At 36.3% G+C, this 22493-nt stretch overlaps 3 protein-coding genes across 5 annotated transcripts; all 3 read left to right on the top strand.

The window, feature by feature from the left end:
• The first annotated feature begins 1852 nt into the window (after window positions 1-1852).
• On the top strand, window positions 1853-8339 carry LOC147390346 (G-type lectin S-receptor-like serine/threonine-protein kinase At4g27290). Its single transcript, XM_086457285.1, has 7 exons — window positions 1853-3323; window positions 6037-6186; window positions 6716-6927; window positions 7053-7263; window positions 7362-7599; window positions 7679-7826; window positions 7925-8339. The coding sequence occupies exons 1-7, from the start codon at window positions 2036-2038 to the stop codon at window positions 8231-8233; spliced, it is 2556 nt and encodes an 851-aa protein (XP_086313411.1). The 5' UTR covers window positions 1853-2035; the 3' UTR covers window positions 8234-8339.
• Window positions 8340-9246: 907 nt separating this feature from the next.
• Window positions 9247-13686, top strand: LOC147390345 (G-type lectin S-receptor-like serine/threonine-protein kinase At4g27290). 2 transcript variants are annotated; one of them, XR_015182497.1, is made up of 7 exons: window positions 9247-11037; window positions 11762-11920; window positions 11997-12208; window positions 12315-12525; window positions 12637-12874; window positions 13088-13152; window positions 13290-13353. XR_015182497.1 is itself a non-coding variant. In XM_086457286.1 (7 exons), the coding sequence occupies exons 1-7, from the start codon at window positions 9750-9752 to the stop codon at window positions 13584-13586; spliced, it is 2553 nt and encodes an 850-aa protein (XP_086313412.1). In that variant the 5' UTR covers window positions 9267-9749; the 3' UTR covers window positions 13587-13686. The 2 variants fall into 2 exon arrangements, 1 of the variants encoding a protein (XP_086313412.1); XM_086457286.1 differs by having other exon boundaries at window positions 9267-11037; window positions 13005-13152; window positions 13290-13686.
• Window positions 13687-16925: 3239 nt separating this feature from the next.
• Window positions 16926-21423, top strand: LOC147390344 (receptor-like serine/threonine-protein kinase SD1-8). 2 transcript variants are annotated; one of them, XM_086457288.1, is made up of 8 exons: window positions 16926-17110; window positions 17962-18922; window positions 19545-19703; window positions 19780-19991; window positions 20098-20308; window positions 20421-20658; window positions 20790-20937; window positions 21024-21423. In XM_086457288.1, the coding sequence occupies exons 2-8, from the start codon at window positions 18130-18132 to the stop codon at window positions 21321-21323; spliced, it is 2061 nt and encodes a 686-aa protein (XP_086313414.1). In that variant the 5' UTR covers window positions 16926-17110; window positions 17962-18129; the 3' UTR covers window positions 21324-21423. The 2 variants fall into 2 exon arrangements, with proteins under 2 accessions (XP_086313414.1, XP_086313413.1); XM_086457287.1 differs by lacking the exon at window positions 16926-17110 and having other exon boundaries at window positions 17145-18922.
• Window positions 21424-22493: the final 1070 nt, after the last annotated feature.

The following is a 22493-nucleotide window of genomic DNA, read 5'->3' as shown; positions in this document are numbered from 1 at the left end:
GAATTCTCAATAAATCCATATTTTCTACAATGTCTACCTAGGGTTGTCAAATTGGTCCATTGGCCCACTAACCTTACTTGTTTGGAAATAAAAAATAAAAAAATGGTTTGGGCCTTAGTCTTGAGTTCTTCAAGGTAGATTAATTGTATATATGTTTCTATATAATTAGATTGGTTGGGATCAGTTGAGTCATGAAAAAAACACATAATCCCAAATGCTTAGATACAAAATCCAATAGTTCGGATTTAATCATCTCTAAAATTTCTTCAACAAAGGCCGACTTGATACACCATAAATTATCAACCAGGCATGTTTTGTCATGAAAAATTTGTTGTTGTTAAGTAATCGGGAAACATATTGCAAAATCACTTTTTGTGTTTGGTTGACAACTTGATATTTGTAATATAATTTTTTTTTTACAATGACATTATGGTTTCAAAACTTGTTCGAGACAGTCTCGGTATTTGGCATGGACGAACAAGTCAAATTTTTGAATGAGATATAAAATCCCATATTCGTTTTTATTTTTTTGAACGAGACATCTCAAACGTATCGAAAAACTTGTTCGAAATGACTCGATATTTGACATGGACAAGACGAGATAGGAAACTGAATTTTAAAACCATCAGTGACATTGATAAAATAAAACGTGAAAATGACTTTTACTTAATAGATCTAAGCAAAACAATTATTTAAATTACAAAAGTAACTTCGGTACTTTTTTTACTTTTTTTTTTTTTTGTAGAAATTTCTTAAGAACTTAAGTGATCTATGCAAATTTTTTGCAATAAACCATTTGCATTATATAGCCAAACATCCATAAAATTGATTTTAGCAAATTATTTGCAACGTACCGAGCAAGGCCTAAGATGGAAATTGAACCTCACCCCATTTTGATTAAAAGTAGTATTAAATGGCTCTAAATGACTTTAAAATGTGCATGAATTAGTATTTTTATAAGGCTAAAAAATAAATTCAACCCGTGTGTATTAGGATAGGGCTTGGACTAGTCGACTTAGGTGAGATGGGGTTAGGGTTCAGCTCCATCAAATCATCAAAGTGACCTTGATCTCGAGGAGGATGCTTTGCTGATCAAAGATTTCTAGTTGTTTTCAGAGTATGTCAGTTGACACACATTTCACAGATTTGTTCCCATTAATTCATTCTCTACTATTTGAATTTAGGGATTTTTTTTTTTTTTTTAATCTTTTCTCTCTGGAGTTGTTACTATTCATTTCTAAAGGTGGTTCAGAATTCGGGACTTTTTACAACTTATTTGGTAATTTTTGTGCACTACGAGTAGGAACTCTGATCAGTTGAATAACAGATACAAAAATTAAACCTTTATCTTATTTTGTATACCAAATCGGCCTACTATGTGTGGAATCAAAATCAGGATTCTGTGTTGGAGTTGAATGAAAAAAAACCCAAGTTCCAAAATAAGATTAAAATTGTCAATGAAATTGTGGAGTTGAATGAAAAAAATGAATCTTTAATGGCCCTTATCTTAGTTGGTATACCAAATCGGCCTACTAGATTGTGTGTTGGAGTTAAATGAAAAAGACCCAATTTTCAAAATAAAATTAAAAATTTCAACAACAGATAAAAATCTAACCTTTAACCATATCTTAGTTTGTATACAAAATTGGCCATATTTTGTTTGGAATCAAAGTCAGGGTTGTGTGTTGGTGTTGAATGAAAAATATCCAATTTTCAAAATAAAATATTAAAATTGTCAATGGAGTCGTAGAAAACAAAAATAAGAACACAAGAGTATCTCTATCCAATGGAGGCAATCATCCACATGTGTTGTATTTTAATCTTCAACAGGTATGGGTAGGACCCATGTATGACAAAGGATCTATAGTTAACACCTAATTCTCACATTTTTTTATCATGTAAAGCTATCTTTTTTGGTCAACAAAAGTTAACAGAATACATTGAGATCTTGTGAGCAAAATGAAACATAAATTCTCTGTACTGTTAGATCTGCAATTTTAGATGCATAAGAGCTAAAAAAAAAAAAAACCCTTCAATGGGTGCTCTCTATCTTCTTATTTTCTTCTCCAATTTTCTGTGTTTTTTCTCTCAAGATTTCTCCAGTGCTGCCAATATCATAGCTCCATCACAATCTATCAGTGATGGGCAGACCTTAGTTTCCCCATATGGAACCTTTGAACTAGGTTTCTTCAACCCCTTGAATTCGAAAAGCCGTTATGTAGGAATTTGGTACAAGAGAATCCCAATTCAAACAGTAGTTTGGGTTGCTAACAGAGACTCCCCACTTAATGATTCATCAGGAGTTCTACAGATAGGGTTAAATGGCAATCTTGTTCTTGTCAATCAGATCGGAAGCATTATATGGTCATCAAATTCATCGAAACAAGCGGAGAATCCAGTTGTAGAGCTCTTAGAATCTGGAAATCTTGTCTTGAAAGACAAGAAAGATGGAAACTTTTCAGAAATCTATCTATGGGAAAGTTTCAATTATCCTTCAGATACTTTGTTACCTGGTATGAAGCTGGGATGGGATTTAAAGACTGGGCTGAACCGATATTTATCGTCATGGAAGAATGTCAACGACCCTTCTCGTGGAGGCCTTACTTATGGGATTGAACTTCGTCAATATCCGGATGCAGTTATTAGGAAGGGCTCAATCGAGTATTATCGAAGTGGACCATGGAATGGTCTTCGATTTAGTGGTGCTCCCGGAATGAAGTCTAACACAGACTTCAACTTCAGTTTTACTAATAATGAGGATGAGGTGTATTTCATGTATCAAATCAATGATAATTCTGTTATTTCGAGGTTTGTTTTGAATGAAACGAGCGACAACGGTGTGCTTCAGCGCCTAACATGGGTAAACCAGAGTCGTAGTTGGATTGTTCACATATCAATTCCAAGAGACCTTTGTGACAATTACATGACTTGTGGTGCTTTTAGTGCGTGTAACATGAATGATGCACCGGTTTGCCATTGTTTGTCAGGGTTCAAGCCGAGGTCATTACAGAATTGGAATGCCATGGACTGGTCTCAGGGATGTGAACATGAGACACCATTGGATTGCAGGAAGGGAGATGGATTTGTGCAGTTTAAAGGGGTGAAATTGCCCGATACAAAGCGTACTTGGATTAACATGAGTATGAATCTTGAGGAATGCAGGGTAGAGTGTTTGAAGAATTGTTCTTGTATGGCTTATACTAGTTCGGATATTAGTCAAGGAGGTAGTGGATGCGTGAACTGGTTTGATGACCTTATCGATATCAAACGGTTGAATGATGCTGGACAAGATCTCTACATCCGTATGGCGGCTTCCGAAGTAGGTATGGATGCATTCTTTTTTTTTTTCTCTTAATCCCAATTGTTATTTATCATGGGTCAGAAACCAAGGTCATTTGCTATTGTAGAGACTGCATATTATTATTATTATTATTATTATTATTGGCAATAAGTAATTAAACAGCTGTTAACTAAGCCCTTGAACATAGCACGTAAAGCTGCCGATGTTGTTACAAGATTGGTCCAAGAGTAGGCCTATTGGTTATGTAGTTGCGATTGAAACACCTTATTTGTATGTGATGTTTGCCTGGTTTTGAACCACAGTTGATGAGAGACTTGGAGTAGGAATGATTTATTCTGTGGGTGTGTAAGGAGAATCCCTTGTCTTTCATTTAGGCTAGAGATTTGATTGGGAGCTCTCTCATTCAAGATGATTCAAAAGAGGGATTCATCTGAATATTTATCATGGTAAAGTTGTTACAACCAATATTTGGATAAATTTGCTTTTTCTATGAAAACTACCCAAGAAAGAATAAATGATAAATACAACTATTCTTCTCATTAGAGCCGTACAATCCCCTGATTATCTAAATTGTGGGATTGCATAAGAGATTTGAATGCCTATATGTCATCCAATATTAGTGGCCATGAGGAAACTTGAATCATCTCCATGCGTCTAGATTGAGAATTATGTATTACTCCCCCTTAAACTGGGGCTAGAGAGGTCAGTTTGACAGTCAATAGCTCAAACAGATGTTGTGCGGATAGGTTTAGTTAGAATGTCAACCTCCTGATTTTTAGAAGAGACGAATCAGGCAATAAGAGATCCTAGGGTCACCTTTCTCTGCCAATTTCAATGTGCTTCTTCTTGGCATGGAACACTGATTGATCATCAAATCACAAAACAAAGTCAGTGGCTGAACAAGATAGAGACCAATATTTCGCAATATAAATGAGATCCATATAAGTTCAACTATAGTAGAGGCAATGGCTCAATACTTACCTCCACATGAGATCTAGCAATCAATTGCAGATTGCTTCTCTGCACTCATGATAGACAGTTACCACCAAGATAGACACAAAAACCTATGGCATATAGCACTAATGGCTTATAGGAAAGGAGTCAGATACCATGGCAATTGTATCATGCATTAGTAGAAGGTCTGTTTGATCAACTTGATATTGAAAAATGATTGGATTTTGCATGAACTGACGCACATATCTGACAATATATGATACAATGGGTCTAGTGAAGGTTAGGTATTTAGATCATCAATTATACTGTAGTAGAAATGTGGATCATCAAAGGGAGTATTGCTATTAGGTAGGACTTACATTTCTGTGACCATGGGAGCAGAGATGTGTTGACAATTCTTTATTTAAACCTGTTCAAGAAAATCAGAGCATATTTGGCTTGGTTCTTAAAAAATTCGCCATAAGGGTGTTGCACCTCCACAACAAGAAAAGTATGAATAGAACTTAGATCTTTCATTGCAAACACTTGATTTAATTGATTAATTAAGCAATATATGACGGCTGTAGTGTCACCTGAAAGGATTATATCATCATCCTACAATAATAGAATTGTGCCATGTGAGCTGTGACAGATGAAGAGTGACGAGTCACTAGTGCTAAAATCCAACAGATGATAAAAAATATTGAATTCATTGAACCAGGCCCGTGGGGCTTGCTGAAACCTATATAATGCCCTTTCAGATGGCAAACATAATCAGCTAGGACAGGATGTTGCAATAAAAACTTGGTAGTTTTTCTATCATGGATCTCTTACATTTTAATATGATTCACCTCTATCTTAGCAAGTACCCTCTTCGATTACTCCAATCTCCATGGTTCGGGGGATCTATGTTGATGTCCTTTTCTGAGGCATCTGTGTGGTTGTATGGCGTGGAGACTGAATCTCTGCCAACCCATATTGTTCTCAGGAAAACTGAGTCCGTCATGGGAGTCAATCCGAAATCCCAACTTGGATGACTGAACCTTTTTGTTCCTGTGTTGGCAGTGGACTATTGACTTTCAGAGTCTTACCTGCTTTTATCAGTCTCTTATATCTTGGTGGCACGAGCGTGGTCCATGGGTAGACTGTATCTTCGACTCCCTCAGTTATGGTGGATGTTCAATGTGGGATGATCTTCTTAATCTACAGAAACTCTCTTACGATAACAGTGTCTGGGAAATCTCCATCCCCAGCTTACTGCTTCCAAGCTTCCTAATTTCGAAGGCAAGAAGACCGGAAGGTTTGGCTGGGTTATCCTAGGTGTTATAAGTGCATTAATAATATCAAATTCTCCTAAAAATTAGTGTCTCTTAGGAACAACAGTATTCAGACCCCAATTTCATGCATGAGGGGGTCTGGCACAGGGACTTAGTGCATTAAGTATGTCAAATTATCTAAAGGTAGTGCATTCTTTGGAACAACGGTGTTCAGACCCATTTTCAGGTGTATGTGGTAGTCTGGCACAGGGATTTTGAACCTTGTTCAAATTACGTATGGCAGACACTCTAAGCTCTCCTCAATGAGTCCTTGGTGGTCAAACATAATATCTGTTCCTTTGTGCAAATTTATTTTCCATTTTTATCATGTTTGCATACTGAACCTCATGATTTTTTTTTTTTTTGCCTATGGAAATGCAATTGAAGACATTCTAGTATGCATGAGAAATCTCTCCAGTCATTTTAACATCCTCCTGTTTTTCTGACTGTATTGGATATGTGATTCTTATTCTTGGACTAATTCAGGAAAAAATGTTCCTTCATCGACTGGAGGAAAGAAGGCTTCATCGGGAAAAAAGCATTTGTGGGCAATTGTAACAGTTCCCATTGTTCTGTCAATGATTATCTCAATGTATTTTATATATCGAGTATGGATGAGAAAGCTCAAATGGAAAGGTAAGGATATCACTATAGCCTCATACATACATACATACATATATATATATATATATAGGGTCCCGTTCCCCACCCTAAGCTTTACCCTACACTTTAACAAATGTGTTTTGTCCTACATGGGTTAGAAGTTTTGGAATGGGCTGATATTTGGTGAGGATGATCTCTATGGTGAGGAGATCATCCTCACCAAAAATCAGCTCATTCCAAAACTTCTAACCCCATCAAAAATGATTTACAAAAAATGGACGGTCCACGATTTTTCAACTTGTAAACATGGGGCTAAAAATTTCGGAATGGGCTGATTTTTGGCGAGGATGATCTTCTAATCATAGAGATCATCCTCACCAAAAATCAGCCCATTCCAAAGCTTGTAACCCATGTAGGACAAAACACGTTTGTTAAAGTGTAGGGTAAAGCTTAGGGTGTTGAACATTTCCCATATATATATATATTTTTGATAAGTCACTTTTGCCGCAAATGAAGAATCACTTTCTTTGCTTAGGAACTAATATCCACTTATTTGAAACAGAGAAGGAAACAAGCCAGGATTTGTTATTGTTTGATTCGTCTATTGAAATTATAGCTACAAATAATGAGCACACTGATTCAGATACAATTGGGAAAGGTGGGAAGAACAATGTGGATTTGCCACAATTCAGTTTTGCAAGCATTGCTGCTGCTACAAATGACTTTTCTCGTACAAATAAGCTAGGAGAGGGTGGATTTGGACCTGTTTACAAGGTAATCCATCTTTTTTTTTTTTTAAGAATAAGGAGTATATATACACATTTGTTTCCTGAAAGGAATTTAAGCTAAAATGTTTTTCTTAACCAACACGGTTTATAAATTAAGGAGCTCTATTTCAGGGAAAATTACTAAATGGACAAGAAGTAGCGGTGAAAAGGCTTTCAAGAAGGTCGGGACAAGGACATGAAGAGTTCAAAAACGAGACCACACTTATTGCCAAGCTCCAACATAGGAATCTTGTTAGGCTTTTAGGTTTTTGCATTGAAGGCGAAGAGAGTATATTGATCTATGAGTACCTGCCCAACAATAGCTTGGATTCCTTCCTATTCGGTATATGTTTTGTTCATTGTAGCAATTTTATATTTGGTTTGTGCTTCAAATATTTACCCACTCGTTGTTTGTAATTTTTGTATGCTTAATTGATTCAGATCCAAGAAAGAGAGAGCTATTAGATTGGAGGAGCCGTGTACACATTATAGAAGGGATCGCTCAAGGACTTCTTTATCTTCATGAATATTCTAGAGTACGAATTATTCATAGAGATCTGAAAGCCAGTAACATTCTTTTGGATAGTGGTATGAACCCCAAAATATCAGATTTTGGCATGGCAAGAATTTTCGGAGGGAACGATTCACAAGCAAATACAAAACGAATTGTTGGGACTTAGTAAGTAAAATAGAACTATCTTTTTGCAAGTAATATCCTTTGCAACTACTAACAAATTTTGTTGAATGATGAAATCCAGTGGTTATATGCCCCCCGAATACGTAATCCGAGGCCATTTCTCCATAAAATCTGATGTCTTTAGCTTTGGAGTCTTGCTTCTAGAGATTCTAAGTGGCAGGAAAAACAGCGATTTTTGTATTTCGGACTCTTTCAATCTTCTTGCATATGTGAGCAACTCTAATCAACCCAAGTTTTATCTAAATTGAGGATTTGATGCCATATAATTTTATCTCGAGATATAATCTGTATTGATTTTTTTTTTCAGGCATGGGAGTTGTGGAAAAGTGATAGAGGGATGGAGTTTGTGGATCCAATGGTGGGTGATTCATATAATATGGATTTGTTAATGAGATATATTAATGTCGCGCTCTTGTGTGTCGAAGAGAGTGCAACTGATAGACCTACCATGTCACATGTTGTCTCAATGCTTAGCAGCGAGACCACTACTCTACCTTCACCTAAACATCACGCCTTTTCAATTGGATATTCTCCGATGGATTCATGCTCTGGCACGAAGAACCCCAATGTTTATTCAATAAATGATGTAACGATTTCCATGGTTGAACCTCGGTAGCAGCTTAGATTTCCATGAGAATTTGTTTTCAAGAAAAACTCTTGGAAATGTACAGTTCAAATATTTTATTTTCTGATTGTGTAAAGGGAATTTTTTTTTTCTTACATATTTTATTGTTAGATAACCTTTTTGCCTATTTTGCAATTCTCTTCAAATGAAATTAGTTTGCAAGTCTCTTTCCAAGGAAGAAGAGTCCAAATTTGATGCCAAGGCTTCACGTCTTCACGCAAAAAGGAGTTACTCATGATTCAAAGTCACGCTTGACAGCCACATCAGCGTTTGTTATTGAACACTCCACTATCTCATTTTTTAAGTATAGCAATTGACTTAAATACCCCTAACTTCAATCAATAACTAAAAGAGTTGTGATAATCTGATTATCCCACGTGGCACACTCAATCAACTCTCCTGATGTGATAAGTTTGGGAATCATATATCTGAATGCCTCGGGATACACATTTTTATGGGAAGTAATTTGTCACGTTAGGAGAGTCGATTGAGTGTGCCACGTGTAATAGTCAGATTATCATGATTGTAACTCAAAAAGCCATGTTTGTTCTTTTTCTAAAGAGTCGGTGCATCGTGTCGTTTTATCATTTGTCTTCTCGAATTGTGATAAATGTAGGTTGTTGACATGAGACCGTGTATGTGTCAATCAGCATCATTTTATCATTAGCATTTTTGAAAATTAGTCTCATGTTCAATTTCATTTTTTTTTATTTTTTATTTAAAAAAATATATATTTTTTGATATATTCCAAAACCTGATTTGAAGGGGATAGAATCTTAAGATTGAAGACGAGTTTGCCTTAGAGGAGAGAAAGAGAGATCATATATAATTTTAGAGTCGTGATTTTCTGACACCCCCTTGGACATACGTCCCTTGATGTGGTATGAGCTAGAACCTCAGATCTTTTTTCTTGAGATAAACTACTGCACATCCCCATAAATATGTGTAATTGTGTATCCTTAGAAAAAATATCTATGATTTTATTACATGCCACATAGGGGACGTATGGGAGGGTATGTCAAAGGGGGCAGTTCGAAAATCATTACTCATGGTTTTATTAAGGTTCCTATGAATTTCTCATCAGAATCATAACCCTCACTTTTCAACTCATCCACTCAAACTAAAAAAAAATAAAATAAAAATGAAGATAATTAGCTTCCACGTTGTTTCCTTTAATACTTATGAGAAAATTTAAATTTCTCAATCAATTTTTGAATTATCTTCTTCTATGAACATAATTATCTTCTCCTTCACGCGTGATGCCAAAGTATTGCCGACAGCCGCTTTTGCTTTATATTCATGTTTTAAATTCAAATTGATAAATTATATATTGAATGTTAATCTTCTAAGTAGGACCATGGAATGGATGGACAATTTATTACTAGCTACACCTATTTTTCTAAAGTTAGTGATTGGTCAACACAAGTTATCACAATGAAAACTATACTATCTATCTCTACTTTACTATTTGTGACATTTGAGAAGCATTTGAGCTACAGAACCATCAATGGGTGGCCTTTTTTTTCTCATGTTATTCTTTAATTTTCTCTGTTTTTTCTCTCAAAATATCTCAAGTGCTGCCAACATCATAACTCCATCACAATCTATCAGTGATGGGCAGACCTTAGTTTCCACATATGGAACCTTTGAACTTGGTTTCTTTAGCCCCTCTAATTCGAAAAACCGTTATGTAGGAATTTGGTACAAGAGAATCCCAATTCAAACGGTAGTTTGGGTTGCTAATAGAGACTCCCCACTTAATGATTCGTCAGGAGTTCTAAAAATAGGCTTAAAGGGCAATCTTGTTCTTGTCAATCAGATTGGAAGCATTATATGGTCATCGAATTTATCGAAACCAGTGGAGAATCCAGTTGTAGAGCTCTTGGAATCTGGAAATCTTGTCTTGACAGACAAGAAAGATGGAAACTTTTCAGAGATCTATCAATGGGAAAGCTTCAATTATCCTTCAGATACATTGTTACCTGGTATGAAACTTGGATGGAATTTAAAAACTGGGATAAATCCATATTTATCGTCTTGGAAGAATTTCGACGACCCTTCTCGTGGAGACCTTACTTATGGGCTTGAACATATAGAATATCCTGATGCAGTTATGAGGAAGGGCTCGATCAAGTACTATCGAAGTGGACCATGGAATGGTCTTCGATTTAGCGGTGCTACTGGAATGAAATCTAACCAGGCATACTTTTTCAGTTTTACTAGTAATGAGGATGAGGTGTATTTCATGTACCAACACAACGATAGTTCTCTTGTTACGAGGTTTGTTTTGAATGAAACTAGTAACAACGGTATGCTTCAGCGCCTAACATGGGTAAACCACAGTCGTAGTTGGGTTGTTCACATATCAATTCCAAGAGACCTTTGCGACAAGTACATGACTTGTGGCGCTTTTAGTGCTTGTAACATGAATGATGCACCAGTTTGCAAGTGTTTGACGGGGTTCAAGCCGAGGTCACTACGGGATTGGAATGAAATGGACTGGTCTCAAGGATGTGTACATGAGACACCGCTGGATTGCCAGAAGGGAGATGGGTTTGTGAAGTTTGAAGGGGTGAAATTACCTGATACAATGCATAGTTGGGTAAACATGAGCATGAATCTTGAGGAATGCAGGGTCGCGTGCCTGAATAATTGTTCTTGTATGGCTTACACTAGTCCGTATATTACTCGAGGAAATATTGGCTGTGTGATCTGGTTCGGTGACCTTATTGATATCAAAAAGATGAATGTTGCTGGACAAGATCTTTACATTCGAATGGCGGCTTCTGAACTAGGTATGGTTGCGTTCTTGTTTTCTCTTAATCCCAATTGTTTTCTAATGATGAGAGTGTTGGAGGAAATCTCTATCTCCAACTTTCTGCTTCAAAGCTTTCTAATTCTGAAGGTAAGAAGACAGGACGGTTTAGTTGGGTTATAAGTATATTAAGTGTCAAATTCTCCTCACAACCATACCATATTATGGAAACTACCCAAGAAAGAATAAATGATATATGAAACTATTCTTCTTATTAGAACCATACCATATCCTTTGGTTATCTAAATTTGTGGATTGCATAAGAGATTTGAAAGCATGTACGATCATGGCTATATGGTGACTTGAATCATCTCCATGTGGTCTAAATTTATAATTGTATACTCCCCCTCAAACTGGGCTGCAGAGTTGGGTAGAGAGGACTTGTTTGTCCCTCAATAGCTCAACTCGATATCATGGGAGAGGTTTCGTCTGTGGACACTCTTATCACTCCTCGACATAGAACTTGGTAATCAAACACAATATAGCTGCCTTTATGCAATGCTACTTTCCATTTTTAGCCAGTTTGCATATTGAACTAGCAATCCCTTTTTTTTGTGTGTGTGTGTAAATGAAGATGAAATTGAAGGAATTCTAGAATAAACAAGGAAATCTCACCAACCATTTTAACATCCTCCTTTCTTTCTGATGTTATTTGATGTGTGATGGTTCTTCTTGGACTAACAAAGACTTGGAGTTTGGTTCAGGAAACAAGATTCACTCATCAACTGAAGGAAAGAAGACTTCGGTTTCAGATTTGGGAAATAGGCATATATGGGCATTTGTTACTGTGCCCATTCTTATAACAATGTTTATCTCAATATCCTTCATGTGTCGTGTATGGAGGAGAAAGCTCAAATCGAAAGGTAAGGATATCATTTTGGCAACAAATGATGAATCAATTTCTTTGCTTAGGAAGTAATGTCCATCTATTTGAAACAGAGAAGGAAACAAACCAGGATTTGTTATTGTTTGATTCGTCTATTGGTGCTAAAACTACAACTAATGGACGCACTGATGTAAATAAACTTGGGAAAGGTGGGAACAACGCTGTAGAGTTGCCGTTATTCAGTTTTGCAAGCATAGCTGCAGCTACAGATAACTTCTCTGCTACAAATAAGCTCGGAGAGGGTGGATTTGGGCCTGTTTACAAGGTAACCATTAGAATAAGTTTGATCCTCTTAGTATGCAAATTAAGAAATATATGCTAAAATGTTTTCTTAATCAGCACAGTTAATAAATTAAGGAGCTCTATTTCAGGGAAAATTACTGAATGGGCAAGAAGTAGCAGTGAAACGGCTTTCAAGAAGGTCTGGACAAGGACTTGTGGAATTCAAAAATGAAACCACCCTTATTGCTAAGCTCCAGCATAGGAATCTCGTTAGGCTTTTAGGGTTTTGCATTGAAGGCGAAGAAAGTATATTGGTCTATGAGTACATGTCCAACAATAGCTTGGATTCTTTCCTCTTTGGTATATATTATGTTCATTATAGTGGTTTTCGATTTGATTCCCATTCTATGGTTGTGCGTCAAATATTTACCAACTCATTGTTTATAATTTTTTGATGCTCAATTGATCTAGATCCAAGTAAAAGAGAGCTATTAGATTGGAGTAGACGCATACACATCATTGAAGGGATTGCTCAAGGAATTCTTTATCTTCATGAATATTCTAGAGTGAGAATTATTCATCGAGATCTGAAAGCCAGTAACATTCTTTTGGATAGTGATTTGAACCCAAAAATATCAGATTTTGGCATGGCAAGAATTTTTGGAGGGAACGAGTCACAAGCAAATACAAAGCGAATTGTTGGGACTTAGTAAGTAAAAACGAACTAACTTTGAAACCAATTATATGCACATACCATGCAAAACACTTCCACATACATCTCCAAGAACAGTAGTATCATGTACAACTACTTAATGATTTTATTGAATGATGAAATCCAGTGGTTATATGCCCCCCGAGTATGCCATACGTGGCTGTTTCTCTACAAAATCTGATGTTTTTAGCTTCGGAGTGTTGCTGCTAGAGATTCTGAGTGGCAGGAAGAATAGTGATTTTTGTATTTCTGATTCGCTCAATCTTCTTGCATATGTGAGTATCTAAATCGACTCTTCTTTATTATTATTATTTTTATCTTTTTTCTGAATTGATGATTTTATGCCATCTAAATTTTATGGATTTTATCTCTGGCTTTAATCCATATTGAATTGATTTTTTTTTTTTTTCAGACATGGGAGTTGTGGAAAAACAATAGAGGAATGGAGTTGGTGGATCCAATGATGGGCAATTCATGTACTATGGACGTATTAATGAGATATATTAATGTTGCGCTCTTGTGTGTTGAAGAGAGTGCAACTAATAGACCCACCATGTCAGATGTTGTCTCAATGCTTAGTAATGAGCTTACTCCTCTTCCTTCACCTAAACATCATGCCTTTTCAATTGGAGATTCGATGGATGCCTTGAGGAAACCCAATGTTTTTTCGACAAACAATGTAACAATTTCCGTGTTGGAAGCCAGATAGAAGTTCAAATTTCCACGAAATTTTGTTTTTGAGGAAAACTTGTGGAAATGTACAGTTCAGATAATTTGCTTTATTATCTAAACGGAAAATTCTTTGTCTATATATTTGAGAGAGAGAAAATCTTTTTAGAGGGATATACTTGCTAGTTAGTAACATTGTTTCCTTGATCTGTTAAAGAGTTTGCAGATTTCAATATTAGTTTTTGAGAGCTAAACTGGGTAGTTCTTCACAAGTATCAAAGTTCTAGCTCCATAATATAAGTTCAGAGTCAGCTACACTGTCTGGAATTTGGGTTGTGCACCATCCAAGAGTCAAAATTAAAATTAGTTTGCAACAGTTCCTTTCCAGCTTTCAGACTTATATTCCTGCTTTGTATAACTGAAGGTGAGTTTCCAAAACACGCTAAAACCCATTCTCATCTGGGACAACACATCGCATTTGGCATTCCAAGCTTCTAATATGAAGTCTATTTTTTACCTTTATCGTACCAAAAATCTCTTTGCATGTTATTCTTGTTGTGTAAATGTCTTGTATTCTGTTGCGCTACGTAAAGCTGTTGGGATTTCTGTTTTGGGGAGTTTTACATGTTTTGGCAACTCTCGGTCATATAAATAGAGATCTGTAGGACTGTAAAACTTATGAGAAAATAGTAATTGTTCTTCTTTTATTCTGTGGATGTAGGCACACAGCCGAACCACGCAAATCCTTATGTTTTTTGTGTGATTTGTTATCTTTGCTATTTTGATTTCTTCACAATTCTTTTTCTCAATTATGTTCTTATCAATGTGTATATGGATTTCTATTCTATTCGAGAACTTGAATGTAGGGGTTTCGATATGAACCCATCTTATACACCAAAAGCAACTAGACTTCAAAAGTGGAGAAAATGAAGCCCTTTTCTCTTTGAGGTCGTAATACATGACTGTACTCCGCAACCAACCTTTGCAAAATGTCCATTTCGTGACAGATTTTACTCTGGTACTCTTATCCGGTGTCAAGTTGTTATTTCCCCGTAGTTGTCCTTTTCCTTGGTTGGTTCTTCTGAGGTTTGAGTCTCTTGTACTAGCTTTGATACCAAATGATTGTAACGGGTATTTGTAGTATCAGCTCTGGTTTCGAGAATTTTAATACTCGAAACAGAAGTCAAATTGATGAGTTGACCTGTTCTACTGTAAAAGTCCAAGGATAGGTAACTTAAATGCCATTATCTTCAACCCTTCATTTTTCTTTCATAATCCACACAACTTTAACCATAGATTTATTTTCTCGGGATGCAAGTTAGAAAATCAACAGTTCTCTATGCATTGTCAGGTCAACTCAGTTGGACCCAGTATCCAAGGCAGGCAGTTTAGCATTTTCCCTTCTCAATCGTGAGAAATTTACGTGGCAAAGGCACATAACCATAGATTTTTTTTTTTCGGGATACACAAGGAAAAAGATCTACAATTCTATGCCATTGCCATGTCAGCCTCGTATGTGTCAGCACATCATTTTATCATTGGCCTTTTTGAAAACCAGTCTAATGTTCAATCTTTTTTTTCATGAGTCGTTCTTTTTGGACTCCCCCCTCTGGCATACTCCCCCATACTCTTTTGATGTGGCATGTGTTAGAACCATTGACTTTCATCGGGATACACAACTGCACATCTCATAAATATGTGCAATTATGTATCTCGAGAAAAAAAAATATGATTCTAACATATACCGTGTCAGGAGAGTATGGGGGAGTCAAAAAATAGAATCTTAAGATTGAAGATGAGTTCTCCCTAGAGTAGAGAAAGATGGATCATATATAATTATATCAGGGTTCATGAATTTCTCATCAGAACATGCATTTAAATCTCGTCCAAGACCGAGACGACTTGTCTTGGTATCGTCCACTAACGAGATGGATAGACAAGTCAAAAGTATCAAACGAGATTTAAAACCACGATTTATTTTTTGCATTGTTGAACGAGAAGACTCAAACGTATCGGAAAACTCGTCCGAGATGACTCGGTCTCGTTCATGTACGAGACACATCAAAACAAGTTTTAAAACCATGCATTAGAATCAGAACCCTCAAATGGTAGTTTATTTGCTTTATTTATTGAAGATTAAGAAATTATAAAACAAAAACAAAAGAGTTGGAAAACTAAGGGGTCTTCTCCCTACCTATAACACAATTTTATCAACTTGATGGCATGCTCAGAAAAGTAAGAAAAATCCTCACTTTTCAACTCATCCACTCAAACTAAAAATATAAAACATAAAATAAATGAAGATAATTATCCTCTACTTCATGCATGCTTCCACGTTGTTAATTTCTTTTAATACTCATGAGAAAATTTAAATTTTTTAATCAACTTTTGAATTTTCTTCTCCTTCGGGTGGTTTTACTGTATATTCGCTAGAGGTAATAAACACGTTTTAAATCCAAATTGATAAATTATATATTGAATGTTATTCTTCTAAGTAGGACCATGGAATGGATGGACAATTTGTTACTATCTACACCTACTTTTCTATAGTTAGTGATTGGTCAACACAAGTTATCACAATGAAAACTATACTATCTATCTCTACTTTAATATTTGTGACATTTGAGAAGCATTTTAGCTAAAGGACTATCAATGGGGGCCACCCTCCCTCCAGGGTCCTATTACTCAATCTATTGCATGTAGGACTTTTTGAGGGGGCGGTGTGTGTGACAACAAATCTAGTCCCACCCAGAGGGTGGGAATACCCACGATATCAAAAATAAAATATTTAGATCATTTCCATTTAGTCTATAAGAGAAGACCCAAGTCAAAAGGCAATGTCAAATCAACAGATATTTAAGACCATCCAATCAAACTTCTGTGTGTGTGTGGTGGGTGGGGGTGGGGGTTCTATTGGACCTCATATATATATATATATATATATATATCCGAATTTCTTTATCTGGATCTGAATTTGCATCTGATTTGGATCCTACTGGGGGTAAACTATATCCGAACCATTGTAATTTCACTTAATTAGGATCTAGATCTGATCTGACCAAATTGCTTGATTTGGGTCTGATAATTGCGGATAGTTCAACATTTTTCTTTTATACTTCTTTATTAATTGTTATACTATTCTATTTTACCATTTTAATCATTTTATTTTATAAAAAATCATGTTACATGAAAGTAATTATAAAAACCTAAAAATATAATTTTCAAAGCAATATATAATTCGAATCTAGACAGATATATGGATGGATCCGTATCTAACTCGGACCATCAGATATCAAACAACATCCAATCCATTTTTATTTGGGTCTACTCCAAGACCCAAACCAACTAAATTCAGATTTCAGATACAATCTGACACAACCACAATCTGAATACAAAGATACCTACCCACCCACGCACAACATTTTTCCGATACCTCTTACTATCCAAAGGGATGTTTCCCATATTTTCATTCACAAAATCCATAACTTGCTTCCCACCACCTTGTAGTTGCATAATGGCACTCTTTTACAAAAATAATGATGGCGACTCCAAATCCATATAAAGGTACTCTTCGGATTCGAAAATCACGTATCTATGATTATAACTTTGATTATTTCAGTATTAGGTATTGCATTGGAAGTCCAAATGAACATTACTTTGACTATATTCTAGTTTGTATACCAATTCAGCCCAGATACAAATCATTTGGTGATCCTATTCTAATTTGTACACCAAAATGGCCAAATTTTGAGATGAATCATTGAGTTTTAGAACTATGTTTTGAATCAAAATCAAGTCTGTGTGGTCTTTATTCAATAAACAGGACACAATTGTCAATGGAATTGAAGAAAATAAAATCAATAAAAACAAGAGCATATCTGTTCAGTGGTTGCAGTCATCCCAGTAGGTTGAATTTTAATGGTATAGGTAGGACCCATTTATGACAAAAGTGTCAAGTCTATGAAGTCAATGGCCAATGCAATTTAGCAGAGCAGTTTAATAGATATGATGGAAATCTTTGTGAACAAAAAGAATGCATATTTGATCTTTTCTTTAAGATCTGTGATTTTAGAAACATTGTAACTAAACTACTAAAGACCATCAATGGGTGGCCTTTATCTTATTATTTTCTTCTCCAATTTGCTCTATTTTATCTCTCAAGATATCTCAAGTGCTGCAAACATCCTAACTCCATCTCAATCTATCAGTGATGGGCAGACCTTAGTTTCCCCATATGGAACCTTTGAACTTGGTTTCTTCAGCCCCTCTAATTCGAAAAACCGTTATGTAGGAATTTGGTACAAGAGAATCCCAATTCAAACAGTAGTTTGGGTTGCTAATAGAGACTCCCCACTTAATGATTGTCAGGAGTTCTAAAAATAGGCTTAAAGGGCAATCTTGTTCTTGTCAATCAGATTGGAAGCATTATATGGTCATCGAATTCATCGAAACCAGTGGAGAATCCAGTTGTAGAGCTCTTAGAATCTGGAAATCTTGTCTTGACAGACAGAAAAGATAGAAACTTTTCAGAAATCTATCTATGGGAAAGCTTCAATTATCCTTCAGATACTTTGTTACCTGGTATGAAACTTGGATGGAATTTAAAAACTGGGATCAATCGATATTTATCATCGTGGAAGAATTTCGATGACCCTTCTCGTGGAGACCTTACTTATGGGCTTGAACTTATAGCATATCCTGATGTAGTTATGAGGAAGGGCTCGATCAAGTACTATCGAAGTGGACCATGGAATGGTCATCGATTTAGCAGTGCTCTCCGAATAACGCCTTTCAGTTTTACTAGTAATGAGAATGAGGTGTATTTCATGTACCAAAACAACGATAGTTCTGTTATTACGAGGTTTGTTTTGAATAAAACTAGTGTCAACGGTGTGCTTCAGCGCCTAACATGGGTAAACCGCAGTCGTAGTTGGGTTCTTCGCATATCAATTCCAAGGGACCTTTGTGACAATTACATGACTTGTGGTGCTTTTAGTGTTTGTTACATGCATGATGGACCAGTTTGCCAATGTTTGATGGGGTTCAAGCCGAGGTCACTACAGGATTGGAATGAAATGGACTGGTCTCAAGGATGTGTACATGAGACGCCGCTGGATTGCCAGAAGGGAGATGGGTTTGTGAAGTTTGAAGGGGTGAAATTGCCCGATACGACGCATAGTTGGGTAAACATGAGCATGAATCTTGAGGAATGCAGGGTCACATGCTTGAATAATTGTTCTTGTATGGCTTACACTAGTTTGTATTTTAGTCAAGGGGGGAGTGGCTGCATGAACTGGTTTGGTGACCTTAACGATATGAAACAGTTGAATGAGGATGGACAAGATCTCTACATTCGGATGGCGGCTTCCGAACTAGGTATGGATGTGTTCTTGTTTTCTCTTAATCCCAATTGTTTTCTATGTGTTTTAAGTGTATCAAATTCTCCAGACAACCATACCATATTATGGAAACTACCCAAGAAAGAATAAATAATATATGCAACGATTCTTCTTATTAGAACCATACCATATCCTTTGATTATCTAAATTGTGGGATTGCATAAGAGATTTAAAAGCATGTATGATCATGGCCATATGGCGACTTGAATCATCTCCATGTGCTTTAAATTGAGAATTGTGTACTCCCCCTCAAACTGGGCTGGGGAGTTGGGTAGAGAGGACTTGTTTGTCCCTCAATAGCTCAATTCGATATCTTGGGAGAGGTTTCGTCTGTGGACACTCTCATCACTCCTTGACATAGAACTTGGTAATCAAACACAATATCCGTGCCTTTATGCAATGCTACTTTCCATTTTTAGCCTGTTTGCATATTGAACTAGCAATACCTTCTTTTTTTTTCTAAATGAAGATGAAATTGAAGGAATTCTAGAATAAGCAAGGAAATCTCACCAACCATTTTAACATCCACCTTTCTTTCTGACGTTATTTGATGTGTGATGGTTCTTCTTGGACTAACAAAGACTTGGAGTTTGGTTCAGGAAACAAGATTCCCTCATCAACTGAAGGAAAGAAGACTTCGGTTTCAGATTTGGGAAATAAGCATATATGGGCATTTGTTACAGTGCCCATTCTTATAACAATGTTTCTCTCAATATCCTTCATGTGTCATGTATGGAGGAGAAAGCTCAAATCGAAAGGTAAGGATATCATTTTGGCAACAAATGAAGAATCAATTTCCTTGCTTAGGAAGTAATGTCCATCTATTTGAAACAGAGAAGGAAACAAACCAGGATTTGTTATTGTTTGATTCGTCTATTGGCGCTAAAGCTACAACTAATGGACGCACTGATGTAAATAAACTTGGGAATGGTGGGAACAACGCTGTAGAGTTGCCGTTATTCAGTTTTGCAAGTATAGCTGCAGCTACAGATAACTTCTCTGCTACAAATAAGCTCGGAGAGGGTGGATTTGGACCCGTTTACAAAGTAACCATTAGAATAAGTGTGATCCTCTTAGTATGCGAATTAAGAAATATATGCTAAAATGTTTTCTTAATCAGCACAGTTAATAAATTAAGGAGCTCTATTTCAGGGCAAATTACTAAATGGGCAAGAAGTAGCAGTGAAACGGCTTTCAAGAAGGTCTGGACAAGGACATGAGGAATTCAAAAATGAAACCACACTTATTGCTAAGCTCCAACATAAGAATCTCGTTAGGCTTTTAGGTTTTTGCATTGAAGGCGAAGAAAGTATATTGGTCTATGAGTACATGTCCAACAATAGCTTGGATTCTTTCCTCTTTGGTATATATTATATTCATTATAGTGGTTTTCTATTTGATTCCCTTTCTATGGTTGTGTGTCAAATATTTACCAACTCATTGTTTGTAATTTTTTTGATGCTCAATCGATCTAGATCCAAGTAAAAGAGAGCTATTAGATTGGAGGAGACGCATACACATCATTGAAGGGATTGCTCAAGGACTTCTTTATCTTCATGAATATTCTAGGGTGAGAATTATTCATCGAGATCTGAAAGCCAGTAACATTCTTTTGGATAGTGATATGAACCCAAAAATATCTGATTTTGGCATGGCAAGAATTTTTGGAGGGAACGAGTCACAAGCAAATACAAAGCGAATTGTTGGGACTTAGTAAGTGAAAACGAACCAACTTTTGAAACCAATTATATGCACATACCGTGCAAAACACTTCCTCATACATATTCAAGAACGTTAATGTCCTGTACAACTACTAAATTATTTTGTTGAATCATGAAATCCAGTGGTTATATGTCCCCCGAGTATGCCATACGTGGCTGTTTCTCTACAAAATCTGATGTTTTTAGCTTTGGAGTGTTGCTGCTAGAGATTCTGAGTGGCAGGAAGAACAGTGATTTTTGTATTTCTGACTCGCTCAATCTTCTTGCATATGTGAGTAACTAAAATTTACTCAATTTTTTTAATTTTATGGTTTTTATCTCCCGCTTTAATCGATATTGAAATGATTTTTTTTTCAGACATGGGAGTTGTGGAAAAGCAATAGAGGAATGGAGTTGGTGGATCCAATGATGAGCAATTCATGTACTATGGATGTATTAATGAGATATATTAATGTCGCGCTCTTGTGTGTAGAAGAGAGTGCAACTAATAGACCCACCATGTCAGATGTTGTCTCAATGCTTAGTAATGAGCTTGCTACTCCTCTACCTTCACCTAAACATCATGCCTTCTCAATTGTAGATTCGATGGATGCCCCGAGGAAACCCAATGTTTTTTCGACAAACAATGTAACGATTTCCGTGTTGGAAGCCCGATAGAAGTTCAGACTTCCCCGATATTTTGTTTTTGATGAAAACTTGTGGAAATGTACAGTTCAGATAATTTGCTTTGTTATCTAAACAGAAAATTCTTTGTCTCTATATTTGAGAGAGAGAAAATCTTTTTAGAGGGACGTACTTGCTAGTTAGTAACATTTTTTCCTTGATCTGTTAAAGAATTTGCAGATTTCAACATTAGTTTTTGAGAGCTAAACTGGGTAGTTCTTCACAAGTATCAAAGTTTTAGCCCCATAATACTAGTTTAAAATCAGCTAAACTGTCTAGAATTTGGGCTGTGCACCATTAAAGTGTCAATCTTTATCCTACCAAAATCTCTTTGCATGCTTTTCTTCAATTATGTTCTTATTAGTGTGTATATGGTTTTTGATTCTATTAAAGGTGAATTTGAATGTAGGGGTTTTAATATGAGCCCAACTGATTCACCTAAGGCACCTAAATTTTATTAGTGTGGAAAGTGAAGCTCTTTACTCTTTGAGGTCGTAACACACCACTGTACTTTGCTACCAACATTTGTGACAGTCCATTCCATGGCAGGTTTTACTCTAGTACTCTTCTCAGCCTTGAAGTAGTTGTTTCCCCTGATCACCCATTTCCATTGATGCCTTGGTACTCACTTTGTGATGGTTTTCACTTTAGTACTGTTTGGGGCGGAACCAGGATTTTCTTGTAGTGGGGGTAAACTGTAGTTAATGATACAATTAAAGAGCTTGAAGATGAATGGTTTTGAGGAGAAGTAAGGTATTCGAAACCCCACAAAGCTATGAATTTCTTGGGGCCACCCTCCTTCTAGGTCCTGTTGACCATTGACTCAACATGTTGCACATAGGACTTTTCGAGGGGGTGGTGCATGTGACCGCGAGATTAATCCCACCCAAAGGGTGGGGATACCCATGAAATCAAAAGTAAAATATTTAGGTCATTTCCATTTAGTCTATGAGAGAAGCCTAAGTCAAGAGGCAATATGAAATCAAAGGATATTTAGGACCATCCAATCAAAGTTCTGTGGGGGTAGCTACCGTTATATTGGACCTCAAAGTTGACATTTTCCTAGGTTTGCTTTTTCTGAGGTTTGAGTGTGTGGTTCAAAAGCCTTTGAACCTAAGATGAAATTTTTGGAAGATGATGGAATTTTAGATTAAAAAAATGTAA

This window comes from Akebia trifoliata, chromosome 11 (genome assembly GCF_017979445.1).
Source record: "Akebia trifoliata isolate Shusen 1 chromosome 11, ASM1797944v1, whole genome shotgun sequence".
Taxonomy (NCBI): domain Eukaryota; kingdom Viridiplantae; phylum Streptophyta; class Magnoliopsida; order Ranunculales; family Lardizabalaceae; genus Akebia; species Akebia trifoliata.
Note: the sequence above shows the minus strand (reverse complement) of the source record. Positions and strands in the feature narration are given on the sequence as shown.

Excerpts from the sequence above, each read along its gene's own strand:
- LOC147390345 (XM_086457286.1), top strand. The coding sequence starts at position 9,750 with ATGGGTGGCCTTTTTTTTCTCATGTTATTCTTTAATTTTCTCTGTTTT. Across the intron at positions 12,526-12,636 it reads CTTGGATTCTTTCCTCTTTG|ATCCAAGTAAAAGAGAGCTA; the intron begins GTATATATTATG and ends CAATTGATCTAG. Across the intron at positions 13,153-13,289 it reads CGCTCAATCTTCTTGCATAT|ACATGGGAGTTGTGGAAAAA; the intron begins GTGAGTATCTAA and ends TTTTTTTTTCAG.
- LOC147390346 (XM_086457285.1), top strand. The coding sequence starts at position 2,036 with ATGGGTGCTCTCTATCTTCTTATTTTCTTCTCCAATTTTCTGTGTTTT. Across the intron at positions 6,187-6,715 it reads GAGAAAGCTCAAATGGAAAG|AGAAGGAAACAAGCCAGGAT; the intron begins GTAAGGATATCA and ends TATTTGAAACAG. Across the intron at positions 7,264-7,361 it reads CTTGGATTCCTTCCTATTCG|ATCCAAGAAAGAGAGAGCTA; the intron begins GTATATGTTTTG and ends TAATTGATTCAG.
- LOC147390344 (XM_086457288.1), top strand. The coding sequence starts at position 18,130 with ATGAAACTTGGATGGAATTTAAAAACTGGGATCAATCGATATTTATCA. Across the intron at positions 20,309-20,420 it reads CTTGGATTCTTTCCTCTTTG|ATCCAAGTAAAAGAGAGCTA; the intron begins GTATATATTATA and ends CAATCGATCTAG. Across the intron at positions 20,938-21,023 it reads CGCTCAATCTTCTTGCATAT|ACATGGGAGTTGTGGAAAAG; the intron begins GTGAGTAACTAA and ends TTTTTTTTTCAG.